General features: G+C 48.9%; 1 protein-coding gene across 2 annotated transcripts in view; it reads left to right on the top strand.

Annotated features, from left to right (window-relative positions):
* Window positions 1-21,052, top strand: part of ARID1A (AT-rich interaction domain 1A) — a 548,770-nt gene that overhangs the window by 362,026 nt on the left and 165,692 nt on the right. For both annotated transcript variants that reach the window (XM_085647728.1, XM_085647729.1), the window contains exons 11-13: window positions 262-471; window positions 612-816; window positions 18,296-18,422. In XM_085647728.1, coding sequence (XP_085503854.1) covers window positions 262-471; window positions 612-816; window positions 18,296-18,422 — 542 coding nt within the window. The remainder of the gene's footprint in view (window positions 1-261; window positions 472-611; window positions 817-18,295; window positions 18,423-21,052) is intronic.

Below are 21,052 nucleotides of genomic sequence, written 5' to 3'. Positions count from 1 at the left end.
GAAGGAACATAGGCCCTGGGCACCTGATTGGCAGGAACCCAGGGTACACTCAATCGAAGTTCATTCAGCAATTTAGCAAAAAGTGGGGGCATACCATGCAAGAAAGATGGCACTTTCTCACAGGTTCCACTAGACTCTGTGCACGCTATACCTTACTTTGGTATAGTATATAGAGAGCCAGCTTCCTACACTTGTTTAGGGACACAGGGCATACATACACTGATAGCCATTTTGACTTAATGTTTGCTAAAATTGTTTCAGAAATCCAACTCCTCCACAACTACCAATGAGAAAATCACTAAGTTGTATGAGCTTGGAATGGAGCCCGACAGGAAAATGTGGGTGGATCGTTACCTGTCCTTCACTGAAGAGAAAGCCATGGGAATGAACAACCTTCCTGCAGTGGGGCGCAAGCCTCTCGACCTCTTCAGGCTCTATGTGTCTGTTAAGGAAATTGGAGGATTGACTCAGGTGAGTGTGTTTAGCTATTTATACATTTGCAGTTGTATTTTTACTAGGTGTGAAGATTGAGAGGTTCCATTCCCAGTGGGTATTTAGGGCTTTGGCAGGTAGGAATTTGTGGATATAATTTGCTTTCATTTTCTTCTCAGGTCAACAAGAACAAAAAATGGCGGGAGCTGTCCACAAACTTGAATGTGGGTACCTCGAGCAGTGCAGCCAGCTCACTGAAGAAGCAGTACATTCAGTGTCTCTATGCCTTTGAGTGCAAAATAGAGAGGGGTGAAGATCCACCACCTGATATCTTTGCAGCTGCTGACGCTAAAAAGGCTGCAAAAATTCAGCCTCCCTCTCCTGGTGAGTGTGCTCATTTAAGTTAATAAAACTGCCAGATTTAGGCACTTTCATTTGATACGTGCCATGCCATGCTAGGAATGGTGTCGAGAAGTCTGCCTCAATCTCCCTATGAGTTTTTTTTTTTAACTGTTCTGAGACTGCTATAGCCATACCCTTTTCTCTGCTGAGGAATGTGAAGAGGGAAATGCTAGGAAAATGCCTAAATTCAGACTTTCCTCTTCTTTTTGCCTAGTCTGGTCCCATCTGTCCCTGTGCTGATGAGTCCCACAGATATAAAAAGAATGGCCAAGAGTTCCACTCTTCCCTCAAATCAGCAAGGACCCAGGCATAGACCTGGCCTTCAGTGAGTGCACTTCTGCATATCAAGATGTGCCCACAAATATAGCCACCCTCCCCTTCAGTGAACACTGTTCCATGGGTGCACTGCTACAGTATAATCAATGCCTAACTCTGCATTTCTGTGAGTGCAACTGGACATGCAGTGGTAGCCCCAGTAATGGGTCCACTCTATCTCCGTGTATGCCAACCACTTTCTCTTCAGTGACTGCACTGATACTGCATTCAAACTGTTTCCTTCTTGAAGTTCACACCTACATATCAAGAATAGCATGGCTATATACACATGGGCCGTTTTAGTGAGTGTGGTATAGTGTTATGTAATAACAAGACCCTATACATATATTTCCCCCTTCAGCAAGGGCAAATACACATATCCTGCTCATTAGGTTTACCACCACATATCACATATGACCCAGCCATAGGTCCACTCTCCTCTTTAGCGAATGCATCAACACATGGCAAGAAGGGCCAAAAGCACAGACCCACCCTGTTGTGCAGTGAGTTCACCTGACCATGTAGATGAGTCAGTCATGGATCTATGCTATCTCACAGGAAGTTCACTGGCACACAGCGAGGCAAAATGATAGATATCAAGATCCCCCTCCAGGTCGGTGAGTGCGTTAGTACCTCTTTAGAAGAGCTTTGTTATAGATCCATTCTCCCCATAAGACAAAGAACCACTGAGTATGAAGAAGGAACCAGACGTAGACCTTTCTTGTCTGCAGATGAATGGAAAGCTACATTTCAAGAAGCTCACAGATTTGGCCCACCACCCTTTTCAGTTAGTGCAACTGAACTTGCAGAACTATTGCAAGAGTTTCTTGTGCAGATGCATTTATATCATCTGAAAATGTATCAAGTTTGTGATTAAATAAGTTCATTATCCATGCAAGGTGCATCTTTTTGACATAGAATTGGTACCTAAGGTGTTTGCAAGTTGTCTTGCAGTAGTTGTAGTGCTCATAAGGCAATCTGCAGTTCATTTTTACCCATACTTAAAGGTGATGGGGAATTTGTCTCAGGAATGTAAAGCCAACATTCAGACAGTATTTACCTTCTTGGCCAAACTGGAGTTGTGATCATGAAGAAATCCTTCCCATTCCTGAAAAATGTTTGTTCGAGGCATATGAGCTGCAGATTATACACTGTGCATAGATCGCCATCTGGTGTTGGGCCCGGATGTTTGCAGTTTGTTTTTCTTCTTGGACAGTCTTTGGAAGTCACGAGTTCGGTGACTCCTCCTTCGGTCCGTACTGCGCATGGGCTTCGTCTCCATCCTCAGATTGTTTTTTTCCGCCATCGGGCTCGGATGTAATACTTCGTGCTCCGGCTTCGAACCTTTCCAGTTCGACCTTCGACGAAAAATCCTCGTCCATCGAGATTCTTTAGACGAAATTGACTTCTTCATCTCTCTCTTCGGCACTTCTTCGATTCCAGGCAGCGGCCCTCGGGCCTATCTCGACTCCGATCTCGGCCGATGGAAAGGACTCCCTTCAAGAAGTGCCCAAAATGTGGGTCTAAATTTCCCCACACCGACCTCCATCAGGTGTGCAACCTCTGCCTCTCTCCCGAATACGAGGCCCGAGACTGCCCCGCCTGCAAGTCTTTTCGTTCGAAAAAGACTATTAGGGATCGACGAGCTCGACGCACCATGGCGCACTCATCGACCTCGGCTCCACCTGACATCTTCGGAGAAGACACCGGAGCTTCGGGACAGCAGCACACCGAGCTGGAGGACGACGTCGTCAGCGCTTCCGAGGCCGACGACTCCGACGTGGAGGAGATCACACCGGCGCAGAGGGTCGTGAGTACTCTACCCCCTCCCACTCCCGCGCCCATACCGAAAGAGACTCCGGTTACCCCTTTGCCTCCGGGCCTAGGGAAAACCAAGCATACTGCTTCCATCACCCCACCTTCGGGCCCGGGGAAAAAGCATCACAAGTCTCCTGGTGGCTCGGGCCCGAGCCAGCCTCCTAGCGGCGCCGAAAAACATTCTTCGGCACCGAAGAAAACACCCTCTGTTCCGAAGCCATCGGTGTCGAAACCTGGCCTCTCGGTGCCGACCAAACATAAATCCCTCGGCACCGACGCTTCCGTGTCGAAGCCGGCCTCGGCGCCGACCCAAAAATCGGATACCCCGAGAAAACATGGCGCGGATAAACCGGCGAAGCCTTCAGTTCCGAAAACATCGGCACCGACGGAGGAATCGGTGCCGGAGGAGCTTTTCACACCGGATCCTCTTCAAAAGACTTTAACAAAGGATCCAAGGACTGGACATTTAGTTTTGTCTTCCAAGAAAAGACTTTTGGACAAGCCAACTCCTCCTCCACCACCAAAACGGAAGGACTCTGCCACATCCCCATTCAGAGTTCCCTCCCCACCACCTCCACCTCCTCCTCCACCTCCGCCACCTCCTCCACCCCCTCCATCTCCGCCCCCACCTTCTCCACCCCCACCTTCTCCACCCTTGCCTCATCGGTCTCCAACCCCGTCTCCAGACCCTGATGACCATGAAGATCCATTCTATGATCCCCCAGATGCCCCGCAGGACCCCACTCCTCCGGGAACACCTGACCCATGGGCGGATTATCACAATCCCGATGTCCCAGATGTGCCTCAGGATGATCTCTACCCATCCAGGCCGTCTCCACCAGAGGACTCCCTGGGGTTCCACCACCTCTTACAACGGGCGGCACATTATCATGGGGTGGAGTTACACAGTGATCCAGTTGAGGAAGACTTCCTACTTGACACATTTGACATAGCAGATAAGTCTACCGCTATATTACCCATGCTTAAGGGGGTGACCAAACATGCGACAGAGGTCTTCAAAGACCCCGTCAGAGCTAGGGTCTTAAACCCCAGAATAGAGAAGAAATACAAGGCAGCCCCCACAGATCCTGCCTATTTGAAAGGACCTGCGCCCCTAGACTCATTAGTGGTATCCACAGCTAGGAAGCGCTCTAATTCTCAGTCATCAGGTGAAGCTCTGCCACCCGATAAGGAGTCCAAGCTCCTCGACGCGTCAGGCAAACGCACTGCCTCGCAAGCTGCCAATATGTGGCGCATCGCCAACACGCAAGCGTTGCTGGCGCGTTACGACCGAGCACACTATGATGAGCTGGAGGCTCTTATGCAACACCTCCCAGAGAAATATAAAAATAAGGATAATGAACTAATACAAGAGGGAAAGATTATTACCAACACCTCTATTAAATGTGCCCTTGACGCAGCAGACACAGCTTCCAGGGCTATAAACACCAGTGTTCTGCTTCGCCGCCACGCCTGGCTCAGGATCTCAGGCTTTAAACCAGAGGTCCAAGCGTCTATACTAAACCACCCTTTTGACCAACAACATTTATTTGGCCCAAAAGTAGACGAAGCCTTGGAAAAAATGAAGAAGGATACAGATACGGCGAAGTCTATGGGAGCCCTGCAATCACAAACCCCTAGACGCACCTTTCGCCGTTCCTCCTTTCGAGGCTCTGGCAGAGGTTACTCTTCCGATAACGCCTCCACGTCCTACAAGTCCCCTCCTCAGAATACCTTCTCAAAGGGCTACCAAAGAGGTGGATATCGAGGAAACAATAATAAAGGCAGGGGCAAAACCAACACTGCCCGTTCTGCCACACCGCCCACACAATGACTTTCCCCCGCTCCCCCCAGACCATTCCACTCCGGTCGGGGGCAGACTACAAGACTTCCTTCAAACCTGGGAGGCCATAACATCAGACAAATGGGTGACCCAAATTATTCGGTCAGGGTACTGTCTCGAACTAACTTCTACCCCCCCAAATATTCCACCCAGACACCGTGCGATGTCACAAGAACATACCACACTTCTGAAACAAGAGGTACTCTCCCTCCTGCAAAAACACGCGATAGAGCAGGTACCCGTCGATCAGCAAAATCTAGGGGTCTACTCTCTGTACTTTCTCATACCGAAGAAAGACGAGACCCTACGGCCCATTCTAGACCTCCGGCCTCTAAATGCATACATCCATTCAGACCATTTTCATATGGTAACTCTTCAGCAAGTTCTCCCACTCCTCCGTCAGGGCGACTTTCTCACTACACTGGACCTGAAAGACGCATACTTTCATATTCCAATACACCCTGCTCACAGAAAGTACCTCCGATTTGTAGTGGACGGCCAACATTATCAGTTCAAGGTTCTCCCCTTCGGGGTCACAACCGCACCACGGGTGTTTACCAAATGCCTGGCAGTAGTGGCTAGAAAACCAATAAGGGGTTCTGGCTCATGTGGCAGAAAGGCCAAGCCAATTATGATAAAAAACCGAAAGCAAAAGCCAATGCTGCGTGTAAATTGCCTGAACTTTAAAAGTGACCTGAGTGAAGCAGAGACACTAGCAACCAATTGTTCCGTTGGATTTAATCCTGTAAATATTTTCAGTTCACATTTGGAAACATTTTCAATTGACGATACATATTCATTACAAAAACATAGATACACTTAACTAAACGATATAAACATTTGCAAAATTGGACACCACTATAATCATTAGTACACTCACCCATAAGAACAACATTCATACTACTCATACATCCTCACTCAACAACGTACAATATGAGACAGTGATACTCAATAAATAAATCTTTACACAAAGGCCATCAATAAACACGACTGTGCATAGTAATGAATCTCAATACTATATTTTACGCAAGATTGGCCGTAGAAGAAAAAAGGTCTACGCGTTTCGAATCCCTTTGTAGACAGGGATTCTCATCAGGACCAACACTTGGCTTAATCTAAGGAGGGGGGAACTCAACCCAAGTCTAGTGAGGCTTTAGAGTGTGTAGAAGGGTGTCGAGTCAACTAAAGGCACTTCTTTCCGGCGTTTAGGAATCAACGAACATTAGAAGAGTCACGAGTATTACGAGTGTTACAGGTGCTCTGGACGATCTCCAAAGGAGAGAGTAGGAGGAGTTAATCTGCTCACACGGTCGTCTGCTCTCCGGAGCAAGGACTAGCGAGGCATGAACTAAGCCGGCCGTCTGGGAAAGTTTTCCGCAAGTGACGAATCTCGAGAAACGGCAATGTCCGTGTTTCTTTGCCTCAGTTGTTTGTCACCCAGTAGGTCACAAACAACTGAGGCAAAGAAACGCTAGTCCTTGCTCCGGAGAGCAGACGACCGTGTGAGCAGATTAACTCCTCCTACTCTCTCCTTTGGAGATCGTCCAGAGCACCTGTAACACTCGTAATACTCGTGACTCTTCTAATGTTCGTTGATTCCTAAACGCCGGAAAGAAGTGCCTTTAGTTGACTCGACACCCTTCTACACACTCTAAAGCCTCACTAGACTTGGGTTGAGTTCCCCCCTCCTTAGATTAAGCCAAGTGTTGGTCCTGATGAGAATCCCTGTCTACAAAGGGATTCGAAACGCGTAGACCTTTTTTCTTCTACGGCCAATCTTGCGTAAAATATAGTATTGAGATTCATTACTATGCACAGTCGTGTTTATTGATGGCCTTTGTGTAAAGATTTATTTATTGAGTATCACTGTCTCATATTTTACGTTGTTGAGTGAGGATGTATGAGTAGTATGAATGTTGTTCTTATGGGTGAGTGTACTAATGATTATAGTGGTGTCCAATTTTGCAAATGTTTATATCGTTTAGTTAAGTGTATCTATGTTTTTGTAATGAATATGTATCGTCAATTGAAAATGTTTCCAAATGTGAACTGAAAATATTTACAGGATTAAATCCAACGGAACAATTGGTTGCTAGTGTCTCTGCTTCACTCAGGTCACTTTTAAAGTTCAGGCAATTTACACGCAGCATTGGCTTTTGCTTTCGGTTTTTTATTTGGCAGTAGTGGCAGCACACCTCCGAAGACAAAACATTCACGTCTTCCCCTACCTGGACGACTGGCTCGTAAAAGCCGCGTCCTATCACCAGTGTGTGCAGAATACAAACACTACCATACAACTACTCCACCAGCTAGGCTTTACGGTGAATCACCAAAAGTCCCACTTGATACCGTCTCACACAAAGCAATACCTCGGTGCCACTATAGACACCTCAAAGGCTATAGCCTATCCCAACTCAGCCAGAATCGCAAGCATGCAAGCCCTGCGCCAAAAGTTCCTTCTTCAGCACTCTCTTCCAGCAAGAGTGTTCATGAAACTAATAGGGATGAGGGCGTCTTGCATTTTCATAGTGCCCCATGCAAGACTTCACATGCGTCCACTCCAAGAGTGCCTTGCACGTCAGTGGAACCAGGCCCAGGGACAGCTGACGGATCTGGTGTTGGTGGACGGCCGCACCCATCGATCTCTGCAGTGGTGGAACACCACAAACCTTTCCAAAGGGCGACCGTTCCTGGACCCGGTTCCTCAGGTGATTCTAACAACGGACGCATCGCTCTCCGGCTGGGGAGCGCATCTATCACACCTCACAGTGGAAGGTCTATGGACGCCACAACAGAGGTTACTCCACATCAACCATCTGGAGTTATTGGCGATCTTTCTAGCCCTGAAATCGTTTCAGAAACAAATTTCAACCAAGGCAGTCCTCATTCGCACAGACAATATGACTGCAATGTATTATATTCATAAACAGGGGGGACACACTCTCCCCAGCTCTCCCGCTTAGCACAGAGCATATGGAGATGGGCAATTCCACAAAAAATCTTTCTCCTGGCACAACACGTCCCAGGCATACAAAACACCATGGCAGCAAATGCACGAATGGGAACTGCATCCACAAGTTCTTCACCCATTCTTTCACAAGTGGGGGCATCCTCAAATAGACCTCTTCGCCACCCACGAAAACAAAAAATGCCCAAGCTTCGCCGCCAGATACCCACACCCATTGTCCAAAGGCAATGCGATATGGATTAACTGGTCAGGCAGATTTGCATACGCCTTTCCACCTCTCCCACTAATTCCGTTAGTGGTAAGGAAGCTACAGCAGCACTCCCTCACACTCATTCTGGTAGCCCCAACATGGGCCAGGCAGCTGTGGTACACCACACTACTACAGCTATCAGTGGTACCACATCAAAAACTGCACCTGTCCCCATGCCTCCTAACCCAGAACCATGGAGAAATCAGGCACCCGGACCCAGCTCAGCTCAACGTTGCGATGTGGCTTCTGAAATCTTAGAATTTGGATACCTTAATCTTCCCCCTGATTGCATAAACATTATCAAGGAAGCCAGACGTCCTACCACTCGAGCATGCTATGCCGCAAAGTGGAAGAGATTTGTTGTTTACTGCCGTAACAAAACAATCAACCCTTTACATGCATCCATACAGCACATCATATGTTATCTGCTCCATCTTCAAAGGTGTAACCTGGCGTACTCATCCATCCGTCTACACCTAGCAGCAATTGCTGCTTACCTACAAAACAGACAGCATTTATCACTGTTCAGAGTGCCTGCTATTAAAGCCTTTATGGAAGGCCTTAAAAGAGTAATTCCACCCAGGGCACCACCTTCACCTGTATGGAATCTAAACGTAGTTCTTACAAGGCTAATGGGTCCGCCTTTCGAACCAATGCATAAATGTGAACTACAGTTCCTCACTTGGAAAACAGCTTTCCTCGTAGCTATCACTTCCCTTAGAAGGGTTAGCGAGATACAAGCGTTCACTATACAAGAACCCTTTTTACAAGTACATCACAGCAAGGTGATACTTCGCACAAATCCAAAATTTCTGCCCAAGGTCATTTCCCCCCTCCATCTTAATCAATCGGTGGAGTTACCGTTTTTTTTCTCGCAACCTCAATCTGTTGCGGAAAGGGCTCTACATACATTTGACGTTAAAAGGGCCTTACTGTACTACATACAAAGAACGCAACCTTTCAGAAAGACTAAACAGTTGTTCGTCTCCTTCTCTCAACCGCATAAAGGCAACCCCATTTCAAAATCAGGGATAGCTAGGTGGATTGTAAAGTGTATACAAATTTGCTATCACAAAGCAAAACAAACATTATCTGTTCCACCTAAAGCCCACTCTACAAGAAAGATAGGGGCTTCTATGGCTTTTCTAGGGAACATACCCTTAGATGACATCTGCAAGGCAGCCACATGGTCAACACCGCACACCTTCACAAAACATTACTGTGTAGATGTGCACTCCAAACAACAAGCTAGTGTGGGCCAGGCTGTACTAAAGACACTGTTTCAAACTACTTCAACGGATACCGGTGGTCGCCGCTAGGGTTGGGTACTGCTATATAATCTATGCACAGTGTATAATCTGCAGCTCATATGCCTCGAACGGAATATGCTACTTACCAGTATGCATCTGTTCTTGGCATGTAGAGCTGCAGATCTATATATGCCCACCCGCCTCCCCGGCTACCTGTATCCGTTCCAGGCTATCTTATTTAGATAAAACACACATGGGTTTCTTCACTATTATCACTACGCTCCATCTTTTCCCTGCTGGCGAAAAACAATCTGAGGATGGAGCCGAAGCCCATGCGCAGTACTGACCGAAGGAGGAGTCACCGAACTCGTGACTTCCAAAGACTGTCCAAGAAGAAAAACAAACTGCAAACATCCGGGCCCAACACCAGATGGCGATCTATGCACAGTGTATAGATCTGCAGCTCTACATGCCAAGAACAGATGCATACTGGTAAGTAGCATATTCCTTCCTGTCCGTGAATCAGAATGCAGACCTTTCAGTAGCCACTCCTACACTGGAATATAGTGGTATTACAAATAAAACATATCCTTTATCAGACTCATCAATTTCTGACAGTGAGGACTGTTATGATATTGCTGAAATGTTGGCTTAATGCATTAATTTAATACCTAATGAAAAACTTCACAGGTGACCAGTTCAGTAATAGTTAAACAACCAATGGTTACGAACGAAAATGGTTGAGGATGCTCTAGTGGGTGTCACAAACAAGATACAGAATGAGTTTAAAAAGGTGAACGAGCAGCGATAAGTTAAGAGGAAGACATTTCAACCCTTCCATGTCTCCTTAGCCACTGTTGCAACATGTGCATTCCCTAGTTGATGTGCACACACATCTGATAGCGACATCTAGCCTCAGATTCCTTAACTTTGAACTTCCCAGTCATCAGACTTGAGTAGTAGCCCTACGTGCCGAAAGGTGGCGTCGGTCGACTCCGAAATGACGTTGACGTCTCTGTCATCGTGACGTCCGCATTGTCTAAACAGGCGCTACATCGGCGCACTGGTGTCAGCTGTCTTCTTTCTGTGCCATCCAGCGCAGAGCCGTTGAAGAGAGCTACCCCCTGCCATTTTTTGACAAACATTTTGTTGACATTTTATCATTGGTGTGTGGGTACTCCATCATGTCCAAAAAGACCTCAGGATTCAAACTGTGTGGCGCCTGTCACAGCGCCATATTGGTCACGGATCCCTACCTCTTGTGTCCTTGGTTCCTGAAGCGCGAACATGACCTGAAGTCATACTCCGACTGCCGGGCAATGGCGCCTAAAGTTTTGAGCCAGCGGTTCCTAAAACTCCTTGCAGCCTGGCGTGAGGCAACTTGGAGGTCTCTTCGGAGATCTTGATCCCGGTCTTTGTCAAGAGGAAGGTCCGAGCACCGCTCCAGGGTACTCCTATTCGAAGTCCTCAAAGGGGTCAGGTAAGAAGCACCACAAGAAACACAAGAAGTTGAAGCGTGCTTTGACTTCACCCTGTCAGTCAACCGATTTGACTGAAAAGTCTCGACGTTCGAGGCCTCGGAACGTGTGCCTGGGTCGCTCCGCATTTCCCTCCCTTTCTGGCACCAGGAGCAACCCCCGCCCGATTGAAAGGAATTTATGACTCCAGGTGCGCCGCGCCGTATTTGGGCTTTTTGACCCAGCCGGCGCGCATTTGGGCTCCCTTGGTCTGAGCAGGAGTTCCATTGGGTTTCTCGCCAGCGTCTCCTTTCCCAGCAACCATGGCTCCTTATGAATCCATTCCCGGACGTAGGGGCTAGGATTGGAGGAAGATTGGGAGGGGATGCTGGACCCTTTAGAAGTCCCGCCTTATAATGAAGAAATTGACTGGGATGAGGAACTGGGTGATGCCAGTAGCTTGCTTTTGCAGCGTGAATCTCTCTGGATTCATTATGCTGTGCATTATTCTGCCATCTAGTGGTTGGGTCCGGAATTGTAGTCTTTTTTTTTTTTTTTTTTCGTGGCCCAGGTGGGCGTCGACATACCACCATTTGGTGTCCTTCGTGATGTCGATGTGCTTCCTCCGGAAGCTCCAACCTTTGGCAACACTTGAAAGAGTGAAGCAAAAGCCCCAAGCGACACTCGTAGAGGTGAAGCTAAGTGCTCGAAAGGAGCTCTGCCGCTCGACGAAAGCAACAGCCTCCAGGGACAGTCAACCGAGCGGATCCTTTGAAAAGGACTCCCAATCAGCGAAAACCTCAAAGACGTCGAAGGTTGCCCTCGAGAAGGACACCTCAGCGCTGAGGAAAGAAGGGCTGACATGAGACGCGCTCTAACCCTCGACGCCGAACATGCCGCCAAGATAGAGAGGAAGAAGAGGAGGCTTGAGGCCGAAATGGTGAGCATCCTACAGCGGAAAAAGGACTTCGACAAGAAGATTAGCCAATACACCATCCCGCCGAAACCCGCGGTCGAAGTCGAAAGGGAAGACGAAGACCTGCCGAAAACGCTCGAACCAGTCAAGGAACTTGGGAGAAGGCGACTACTATTTCGAGGGAGAAGGTGACGAAGATCTGCAATCCTACCGGGACTCGACGTCCTCGGAGGCACAAGACGTGGAGTGGCAAGATCTCGACGCGGAATAGCCGGAAGAAGGCGTAGATACTTATCCTTCGAGGCCCCCGCCACCAGACGACAGGGATCTACAACCTGGTCGTACAGAAGGCTGCACAGACTTATGGAGTGAAAATGGAGGAGGAGAAGCCCAAGGCATGTTTCCTCCTGGAAACTCTACTGCCTCAACAGACTAGGAGACAATTCCTGCCCATGCTGCCTAGTGTGCTGGACCAGGGAAGAGAGGACTTTAAGGAGCCAGCAGTATACAAAGCTGTGACACACAGAACTGAGAAGTACAAACATTTTTCAAAGGACCCTGCATACATCCAAGGGTCATTGCCAGCCGACTCCATAATTGCAGCCACGGCTGGGGAGAGGGCTAATGTTCCCACAAATGCTGGACCACCTCCAGACAAGGAGAGTAGGAGGATGGATCTCACTAGGAGAAAGGTGGAGAGAAATGCGGCAACACATTGGCGCATCGCAAATTCCAACACCCTGATCAATAGGCATGCATACCAACACTAGGATGAAGTGGGGCAGCTCCTGAAGCATCTACCAGACCAGTACCAACAAAGGACAGCTCACCTGGTAGAAGAAGGAAAGAACATGGAGGACACATGCCTGAAATCGGCATTGGATGTTGCAGAAACATCGAGCAGGCTAATGGTGATAGGAGTGACTGAGAGAAGACAAGCATGGCTCAGAGTTTCGGGATTCAAGCCAGAGGTACAAAGTAACATCTTAAATACTCCTTTTAATGGAGAGCAACTGTTGCGCACACCAATGGACGACAAGTTGACGCAGCTCAAGAAGGACAACGAACCAGCAAGGTCCATGGGAGCGTTGCAGTTCAGGGGAATGCGAAGAGGCACACCCACAAGGAGGCCAGGTGGTAGAAGTGGAGGCAACGTGCCGACCACATCGCACCAAACGTTCCAGCAAGGCTACCAAGGGAACAACCAAGGCCAGCAGCAGCAGGGACAGAAGCAGCAAAACTGGCAGGACCAACCCCGGGGACAGTCCTTCTGAGGGCGCGGAAAAGGACGAGGACCAACACGATGGGGAGGACAATAGCCCTCCACCAAGTGACTCCGCTATGCATCAGGCCCCCACCCTAGCAACACCTCAGGGTGGGCGGAAAGACAAAAAGAAAAAATACAGCCAAACGTTCAACAACAAACAGTACCACGAACACTCAACACCGGTAGGGGAAAGAGACTTCATCCAAGAATGGAGGAAGGTCACATCGGACAAATGGATACTAAACATCATACAAAACGGATACTGTATAGAGTTAGAAAGACAACCTCCACACAGAAAACCGGGAAGAAAGGCACACTCAGCAATGGAGCTCTTGCAGCTAGAGGCGCAAGAATTGCTCAGCAAGGAGGCGAGAGAGGTGGTACATTTGCCAAGCTGCAACATGGTCTTCAGTGCATACGTTCACTAAGCACTACTGTGTTAATATCCAAATGAACAAAGAAGCGCAAGTGGGAAAGAAGGTCTTACAACACATATTCAGTAACCAGTGCTCATCTTCCACCCAGCCACCACAATAAGGACAAACCGCTACAAAGTCTATGCACAGCAAAGTGAATCCAGAAAGATTCATGCTGCAAAACGTATAGTTTCTTACCTGTCGGTGTAGTTTTGCAGCTTGAAGACTTTCTGGATTCACTAGCGAACCCACCCTCCTCCGCCAAAAAGATGAGACAGGAGGAAGGGGATTAAAAATGAAGACTTAGAAAATAAGAGGAAAAACAAGAATAACACAAGAAAAGAAAAAAGAATCCGAAGGTGGCAGCCAAAGGTGGGAGCTTCTGGAGGAAGCACGTTGACGTCACGAAGGACACCAAATGGTGGTATGTTGACGCCCACCTGGGCCACGAAAAAAAAAAAGAGAAAAAAAGACTACAATTCCAGACCCAACCACTAGATGGCGGAATAATGCACAGCATAGTGAATCCAGAAAGTCTTCAAGCTGCAAAACTACACCCACAGGTAAACTATACGATACCACTCCAGAGCCTAGCATGTTTTCCTCTCCTAACCTGTCTACGGAGGAGGGAGCTTCTTTTGCCATGGTGGTACGTAGGGCTGTGAATATCTTGGACCTTTAGCTTCCTACTGTAGCGGCCATGACCAATGTTTTGACAGGTCCTGCATCCTGGTGTCTCCACTTCAGAACCCTTGCTGCCATTCAATGAGGCCTTAACTGATGTTCTTCTGGGCACTTGGTCCAAGCCCAGCACAGGGGCTATTATGAATAGAATGATGGCCTGCTGCCACTGCTCTGCACCTGGCGACCCAGCTTTCCTTACATCTCACTCAACCCCTGAGAGCTTGGTAGTCCAAGCCTCTACTTCTCGTGGCCCGTTCCCTTCTGCACCCTCGGATAGGGAATCCAAAAGGCTGGCTAGCTTCAGAAAGAAAATATTCTCTTCCACCAGCCTAGCATTACGGTCAGTAAACACTACATGCCTCAAGGGCCGTTACTCCAATTTGTTATGGGAGACCGTTGCAGACAGGAGAGATCCAGCACGGTTTACTATCTGCTGTTGCCTCGACATGACAGACTCGCTGGACGAACCGATTTCGACAACGGTGGGCGTACGTCGCCACGCTTGGCTGAGGACACCTGGTTTTTCATCGGGGCTTCTCTTGGGATGTCCGAGCCAATCTTATGGACATGTCCTTTGAATGCTTCCCTCTCTTCAGAGATGGGGGGTGGGGCACGCTTCGAGAGGAAGTTACGACTTTCTTGGTCAAGGGAGCCATAGAGAGGGTTCTGGGGCAAGAAATATGCTGTGATTGCTATTCCTGTTACTTTCTGGTGCCCAAAAAGGATGAAGGCCATCGTCATATCTTGTTATCAGAGCCCTCAACTATTTCCTCAGAAAAGAGAAGTTTAAGATGCTCACTTTTTGCTCAGGCTTGTCTGCCCTTTACCCCGGAGACTGGATGGTAGCTTCCGGCTTTTAGGACACCTATTTCCAAATTCCCCTCCTGCCTATTCATCGACGCTACCCGTTATTTACGGTGGGCCACAAGCACTTTCAGTGAACAGTGCTCCCATTCGGCCTCACCAGTGCCCCATGGGTGGTCACCAAGGTGATGTCAGTGGTCGCAGCTCATCTCTTTCCCAGTCTCCACACCAAGGCTGTTGAAGGTGGACTCGCCCCAGGCAGTCGTCTGCTACCTCCAGACTATGGAGAACCTCCTGCGTTCGCTAGGGTTCACTATCAACATGCCGAAGTCACACCTGGCTCCTTCCTAAACACTCCTTTCCTCGGAGCCGTTCTGGACATAGTGCAGTTTCTGGCCTATCCTCCTGAACAGCGAGTCAAGATATTCAGGCTACAATACCGATGTTTCAGCCTCTATCCTGGATTTCGGTGAGACTGACTCTGAAGCTGCTGGGCCTCATGGCCTCCTGCATCCTGCTGGTGAATCATGCCAGATGGCACATGCAGGTTCTGCAGTGGAACCTGAAGTTCCAATGAGTGCAGTATCGGCGAAATCTCACCGACCTGGTCCAGATCTTGGAGGGGACTGCGCAAGACCTGCAGTGGTGGTTGACAAACCTCAAATGGGTCACAGGCAGACCCCTCTCCCTTCCCCACCCAGAACTTACAGTGGTGACAGATGCGTCCCTTCTGGGTTGGTGCGGCCATCTGAGGGAGTTGCAGATCGGAGGTCTCCGGCGAAAGCCTGGATCCACATCAACCTGTTGGAGCTTCATGCGATTCGACTGCCACTGAAAGCCTTCTTAACTTTTCTCCAAGGAAGACTGGTTCAGGTGTTAATGGACAACACCACCTCCATGTGGTACTGCAGCAAACAAGGCGGGTGGAGTTGTGGCCCCTTTGTCAGGAGGCCCTGCGTCTCTGGACTTGGCTGGAACAATAGGGCATATCCCTGGTGGTTCAACACCTGGCCGGTTCCCTAAACTCAGCCATTGGTGCCTAGCGGATCACGTATGGCATCTCCATCCGGAGGTGGTGCAAGGACTCTTGCAGCGGTGGGTAGAGCCTTGGTTAGATCTGGTCACCTCCATCAAGAACGTGCAATGTCAGCAGTTTTGCGTGTTGGAGTTTCCAAGGTGTCTCTCGCTCGGCGATGCTTTTTGTCTTGAGTGGAGCTCAGGCCTCCTGTACACCTTTCCACCCATACTACTCCTCTCCAGTGTGCTCAAGAAGATCAAGAGCGACCAGACTCAAGTCATTCTTATGGCTCCAGACCGTGCAAGGAGAGTTTGGTATCCCAAGTTTTTGCAGATGAGCAACGATCCTCCGATCAGGCTGCCCCTATGGGAGGATCTTGTGTCGCAGCAGCAGGGGAAGGTTCTCCACCCAAATCTGTCACCCCTCCTCTTCCTTGCGTGGAGATTGAGTGGCAACAGTTGACAGCATTCAACCTTCCTCCTGAAGTGTGCAAAGTTATTCTGGCAGCCAGGCGTCCCTCCACTAAGTTAGTATACGCCTGCCGATGGTAGACATTTTGTAAATATTGTACAGAATGGGCTATTGTCTGCCTCCCTCTCTGACATCTTCCTTCTCATCCTATCTCTTGCCCAGCAGGGCTCTGCTCAGGGCTTTCTCAAGGTTATCTTTTGGCCCTCTCTGCTTTTCTACGGTTACCAGACCAACCGTCACTCTCCCAATTTATATAGATTTCTGAAGGGGCTTACACATCTGTTTCGCCCCATTACTTTTTTATCATGTCCCTTTGGGTCCTTAACTTGGTCCTCAGTTATCTAATCTAATGTGTGCATCGTTCAAGGCGCTGCACAATTGCCTCCTTCGACTGCTTACAATTAAGACCGTCTTTTTAGTGGCAATAACGTCTGCCAGGAGGGTGAGCGAGTTGCAGGCACTTTATCAGCCTCCTTAACTGACTGTCTTCCCAGACAAGGCAGTGCTCCACACTAGGACTTCTTTTTTGCCTAAAGTAGTGACACCTACCCACCTGGTGGCATCTGTCACCTTGCCCGCCTTCTATGCTCCTCTGTAAACTTCTAAGGAAGAAGAACATCTCAACTGCCTGTGCCTAAAAAGTGTAATCATTCTACCTTAACCGCAGTAAAGAGTGCCAGGTGGACGCCCAGCTCTTTGTGGGATATGTTGGAGCAAAGAAGGGACATGCTGTGCAGAAAAGGACCATCTCCCGATGGGTTATCCTCTGTATTAAAATTCTATGCTTTAGCAAAGAAACATATTCCTGAAGGCCTCAGGGCTCATTCTACCAGGTTTAAGGCAGCCACCACGGCTCTCCAGTGTGGTGTTCCACAGGAGGCTGCGTGGGCATCTCTGCACATGTTTGCCAAACATTATTGCCTAGGCAATCCGGTCTGTAGGGAAGGCCTCTTTAGCCATTCGGTCCAACAGGACTTTCTGATTTAAACTTTTCTGCAGCCTCTCCTCCATGGATGGTATTGCTTGGGTGTGTTCAAACGTAAGGAATCTGCGGCTAGATGTCTTCATCAGATGGACAAATTACTTTGGTAACACCATATCTGATAGAGACGTGATCTAGCCGCAGATTCCTTACCGCCCCACTCATCCTCCCTGCACTGCAGATCAGCTCTTCATCTCAGGGCTGTTCCCCTTCAGGGCCCTAGGTTGTCTAAACACATCCCTGTCAGTCACCTTCATGGCTCCGTGCTTCTAGCGTGGAAAGTAATGATGTCAGCACGCCGAGGTGGCGCCTATATAGACTATGATGACGGAGACAACGCCACCTATCAGCGCGCTGGGGTACTGCTCAAGAAAAATCTTCCGGATCCAGTCTGACGCCTGGGGAGTTCAAAGCTGAGGAATCTGCTGCTATATCATGTCTCTACAAGATAAGACGTTATTGAAGGTAAGTAACTTGTCCTTCAAGTTTGGGAATAGTTGTTATATCAAGAGAATGTAAAGTGAATCAACTTGTTCTTCGCCCGCTTTCTTTTTGACAGTATTTGACCTTTACATAACTCATTTTGTTGTCTGCTACCGACTCTCCTAACTGCCTTTGCAGTACCTTCTCTTTGACCTGTGTGCAGCTGGGGACACAATCCCATGTTTAGATGGGTTTGCGGCCTGAATGTTTTATAGATGAATGTTCTAGGAAGTATGCTATTCTAAGTGGTTGGATTAAGAATCGTTTGTAGTATTTGAAAAAAGAAAAAGATGTGTATGACTTCTGTGAGCGCATCTATTCCTACACCGCTATGAGGTTTGAGACCTACTGTCAGTTAAATTTTTGGATTTTGTTTTTATGTTGAGATTGTTACCCTTAGTAATCTTGAACCACTTTTTCCAAATATTTGCGTTATTTTATATCCATGCCTTGTCAGATGAATGGAGTAATGATGCACATATTCTTGAAACCAGCTAACATATTCTCTTCCCAAAATAGCCGGATCTGGGTCAATGCAGGGTCCCCAGACACCCCAGTCTACTGGAAGTTCCATGACAGATGATCTGAAGCCTCCAACACCGGCATCTACACCTCACAGTCAAATGGGCCCCATGCCCGGAATCAGGTAACTTGTTTGTCACTAGTCCTGAAACTAACAGCTTAAAGCTGCAAGCTCCTAATGGTGCTGTCTGAGACTTACAGGAGACTTTCCTATCTATGAGTCATTTATGTTAAGCACCTCTGATGCTAGAATAATTGTCTAACTTTATTTTCCAATGGGAGACATAAAATGAGTTGAATGTTTGAAGTGTTGCTGCATAAAACTGTGTCTGTAGCATCTATTGCTGCATGTACACATGCTGTGCATACCCCTCCCATCTAGTGTTGGGCTCGGATGTGTGCAAGTTGTTTTTCCTTGAAGATGTATTTTCGAACTTTGTTTTGCAGCGTGAATCTTTCTGGTTTCACTATGCTGTGCATTATTCCGCGATCTGGTGGTTGGGTCCGGATTCGTAGTCTTTCTTTTGTTTTTTGTTTTTTTGTTTGTTTTTTTGTAGCCCAGGTGGGCGTCGACGTCCCACCATTTGGTGCACCTCTCGTGACGTCGTCGTGCTTCCTGCGGAAGTCCCACCTTTGGGGCGCCATCTTCAGATTCTTTTTTCCGCCGTTGGGTCTGGATCGTCATCGAGAAGCTCCAGAGTTTTAGACGAAGGAAGAAGGAAAATACGCGAGTTTCATCGAAGGAGAACCTTTAGAAGACTACAGAGAGAAAGGTATTACAGCCGGGACGACGAAGAAGGAGGGGATCCTCGAAATTCTTCGACGCACAGAGGAAAATGCGCACTCAGAGGCTCTGAGCGCAATGGACAAGACACCATTTAAGTTCTGCCCTAACTGCCACGACAAGTTCGCGCAGAAGGACCAACATCCGGTGTGCAACCTTTGCCTGCCGTTCGACCACAAGAGCAAGGACTGCAACGCCTGTTCCGCCTTCGCGCCGAAGACACTCCGGGTGAGAGAACGTCAGAGGAGAGCCAACTTCAGCATGGAAGGCAAGGGTAAGGCCCCGTCGCTGTACGATCTGGGCCTATCCACCGACGATGAAGACAACATCGCCGAGGGACCTGATGTCTTCACGGTCGCAGAGACCGATAAGAAAACGCCTGATGAGGTAAGAGACACGTCGAGTACAAAACCACCGAAAGGGCCCCGAAAATCGGATGGTGACTCTCGAAAAAATGAGTCAAAGTCCTCGAAGGAAACACCGGCGCCGAAGATTTCGACGTCCGCCAGTGGTTCAAAGGACAAAAGGCCGAGCGGATCCTTCGAGAAGGACTCCCAGGTGCCGAAGACCGCCGAGAGGCAGAGTTCGTCGAAACAGACCCACGAGGTGGGACGTTCGGTGACGAAAGCCAAGGCCGCGTCGACGCAAGCTCCGTCGAAGAGACCTGCGGTCGACGCCGAGCACATATGAAGCATGGAGAAGAAAGAGAGAAGGCTCGAGGCGGAGATGGAGAGCATCCTTCAGAGGAAGAAGGAGTTCGACGAACGAATTTAACAATTCAAAATCCCAACGGTCCCGTCGACGGATGTCGTGGAGATCGAGGAAGAAGGGGATTTCGACGCCGAAGAGCAGTCGAGAGGTCCTGAAGAGGAGGAAGAAGGCACCTACTATGAGGGAGAAGGTGATGATGAGGATCAGCAGTCGTTCTACTGCTCGGCGCCGTCGACGAGTCAGGAGCTGGAATGGCAGGACATCGACACCGAAAACCCCGAAGAGCCCGTGGACTCGTATCCTTCGAGGCCTTCGCCGCCTCGGGGCGTACAACATGGTCGTCAAGAGTGCTGCAGCAGCCTTTGGTTTGAAATTGGACGAGGAGAAGCCGAAAGCAGACTTCCTACTCGAAACTCTGCTCCCCATCCAGACGAGGAGCCAGTTCCTCCCCATGCTCCAAAGCGTGATGAACCAAGGGAAGGAGGCGTTCAAGGACCCGGGAACATGCCGGTCCATCACGCCCAGGACGGAAAAGAAGTACAAGCACTCCTCGCAGGATCCTCCTTGCATCAAGGGATCGGTCACGGCAGACTCCATCATTGCTTCCACGGCCAGGAAAAGAGCCAATGTGCCGGCGACCTCGGGCCACCTCCTGATAAGGAGAGCAGAAGGATGGACCTCACTGGAAGGAAGGTAGAAAGAAACGCCGCAATGCACTGGCGCATGGCGAACTCAAACGCGCTACTGAACAGACACCAGTACCAGCACTGGGATGAGATGGGGGAACTAGTCAAGCATCTCCCAGAAGAGTACCGTCAAAGAGCTTCCCATCTAGTGGAGGAAGGGAAGAATATCGCCAACTCATGCATCAAGACTGCATTGGACGGGGCGGAAACTTCGAGCAGACTGATGGCCATAGGGATCACTGAAAGGAGACAGGCTTGGCTCAGAATTTCTGGATTCAAGCAGGAAGTCCAGAATAACATACTGAACACCCCTTTCAACGGTGAAACGCTGTTCGGGGAAACAGTGGACGAGAAGCTCACCCAGCTGAAAAAGGAAAATGAGGCAGCAAGATCCATGGGAGCCCTGCAATTCAGAGGAATGCGAAGAGGCACCCCAAATCGGAGACCCTACGGAAGGGGAGGAAGCCAGCAGGGTACGTCGCACCAGACATTCCAACACGGGCAGCAGGGTGACAGTCACAGCCAGCAGGGACAGCAGAAGCAGAACTGGCAGTACCAGCCTCGAGGCCTGTC

This window comes from Triturus cristatus, chromosome 3_2, assembly GCF_964204655.1.
Source record: "Triturus cristatus chromosome 3_2, aTriCri1.1, whole genome shotgun sequence".
Taxonomy (NCBI): Eukaryota; Metazoa; Chordata; class Amphibia; order Caudata; family Salamandridae; genus Triturus; species Triturus cristatus.
Note: the sequence above shows the minus strand (reverse complement) of the source record. Positions and strands in the feature narration are given on the sequence as shown.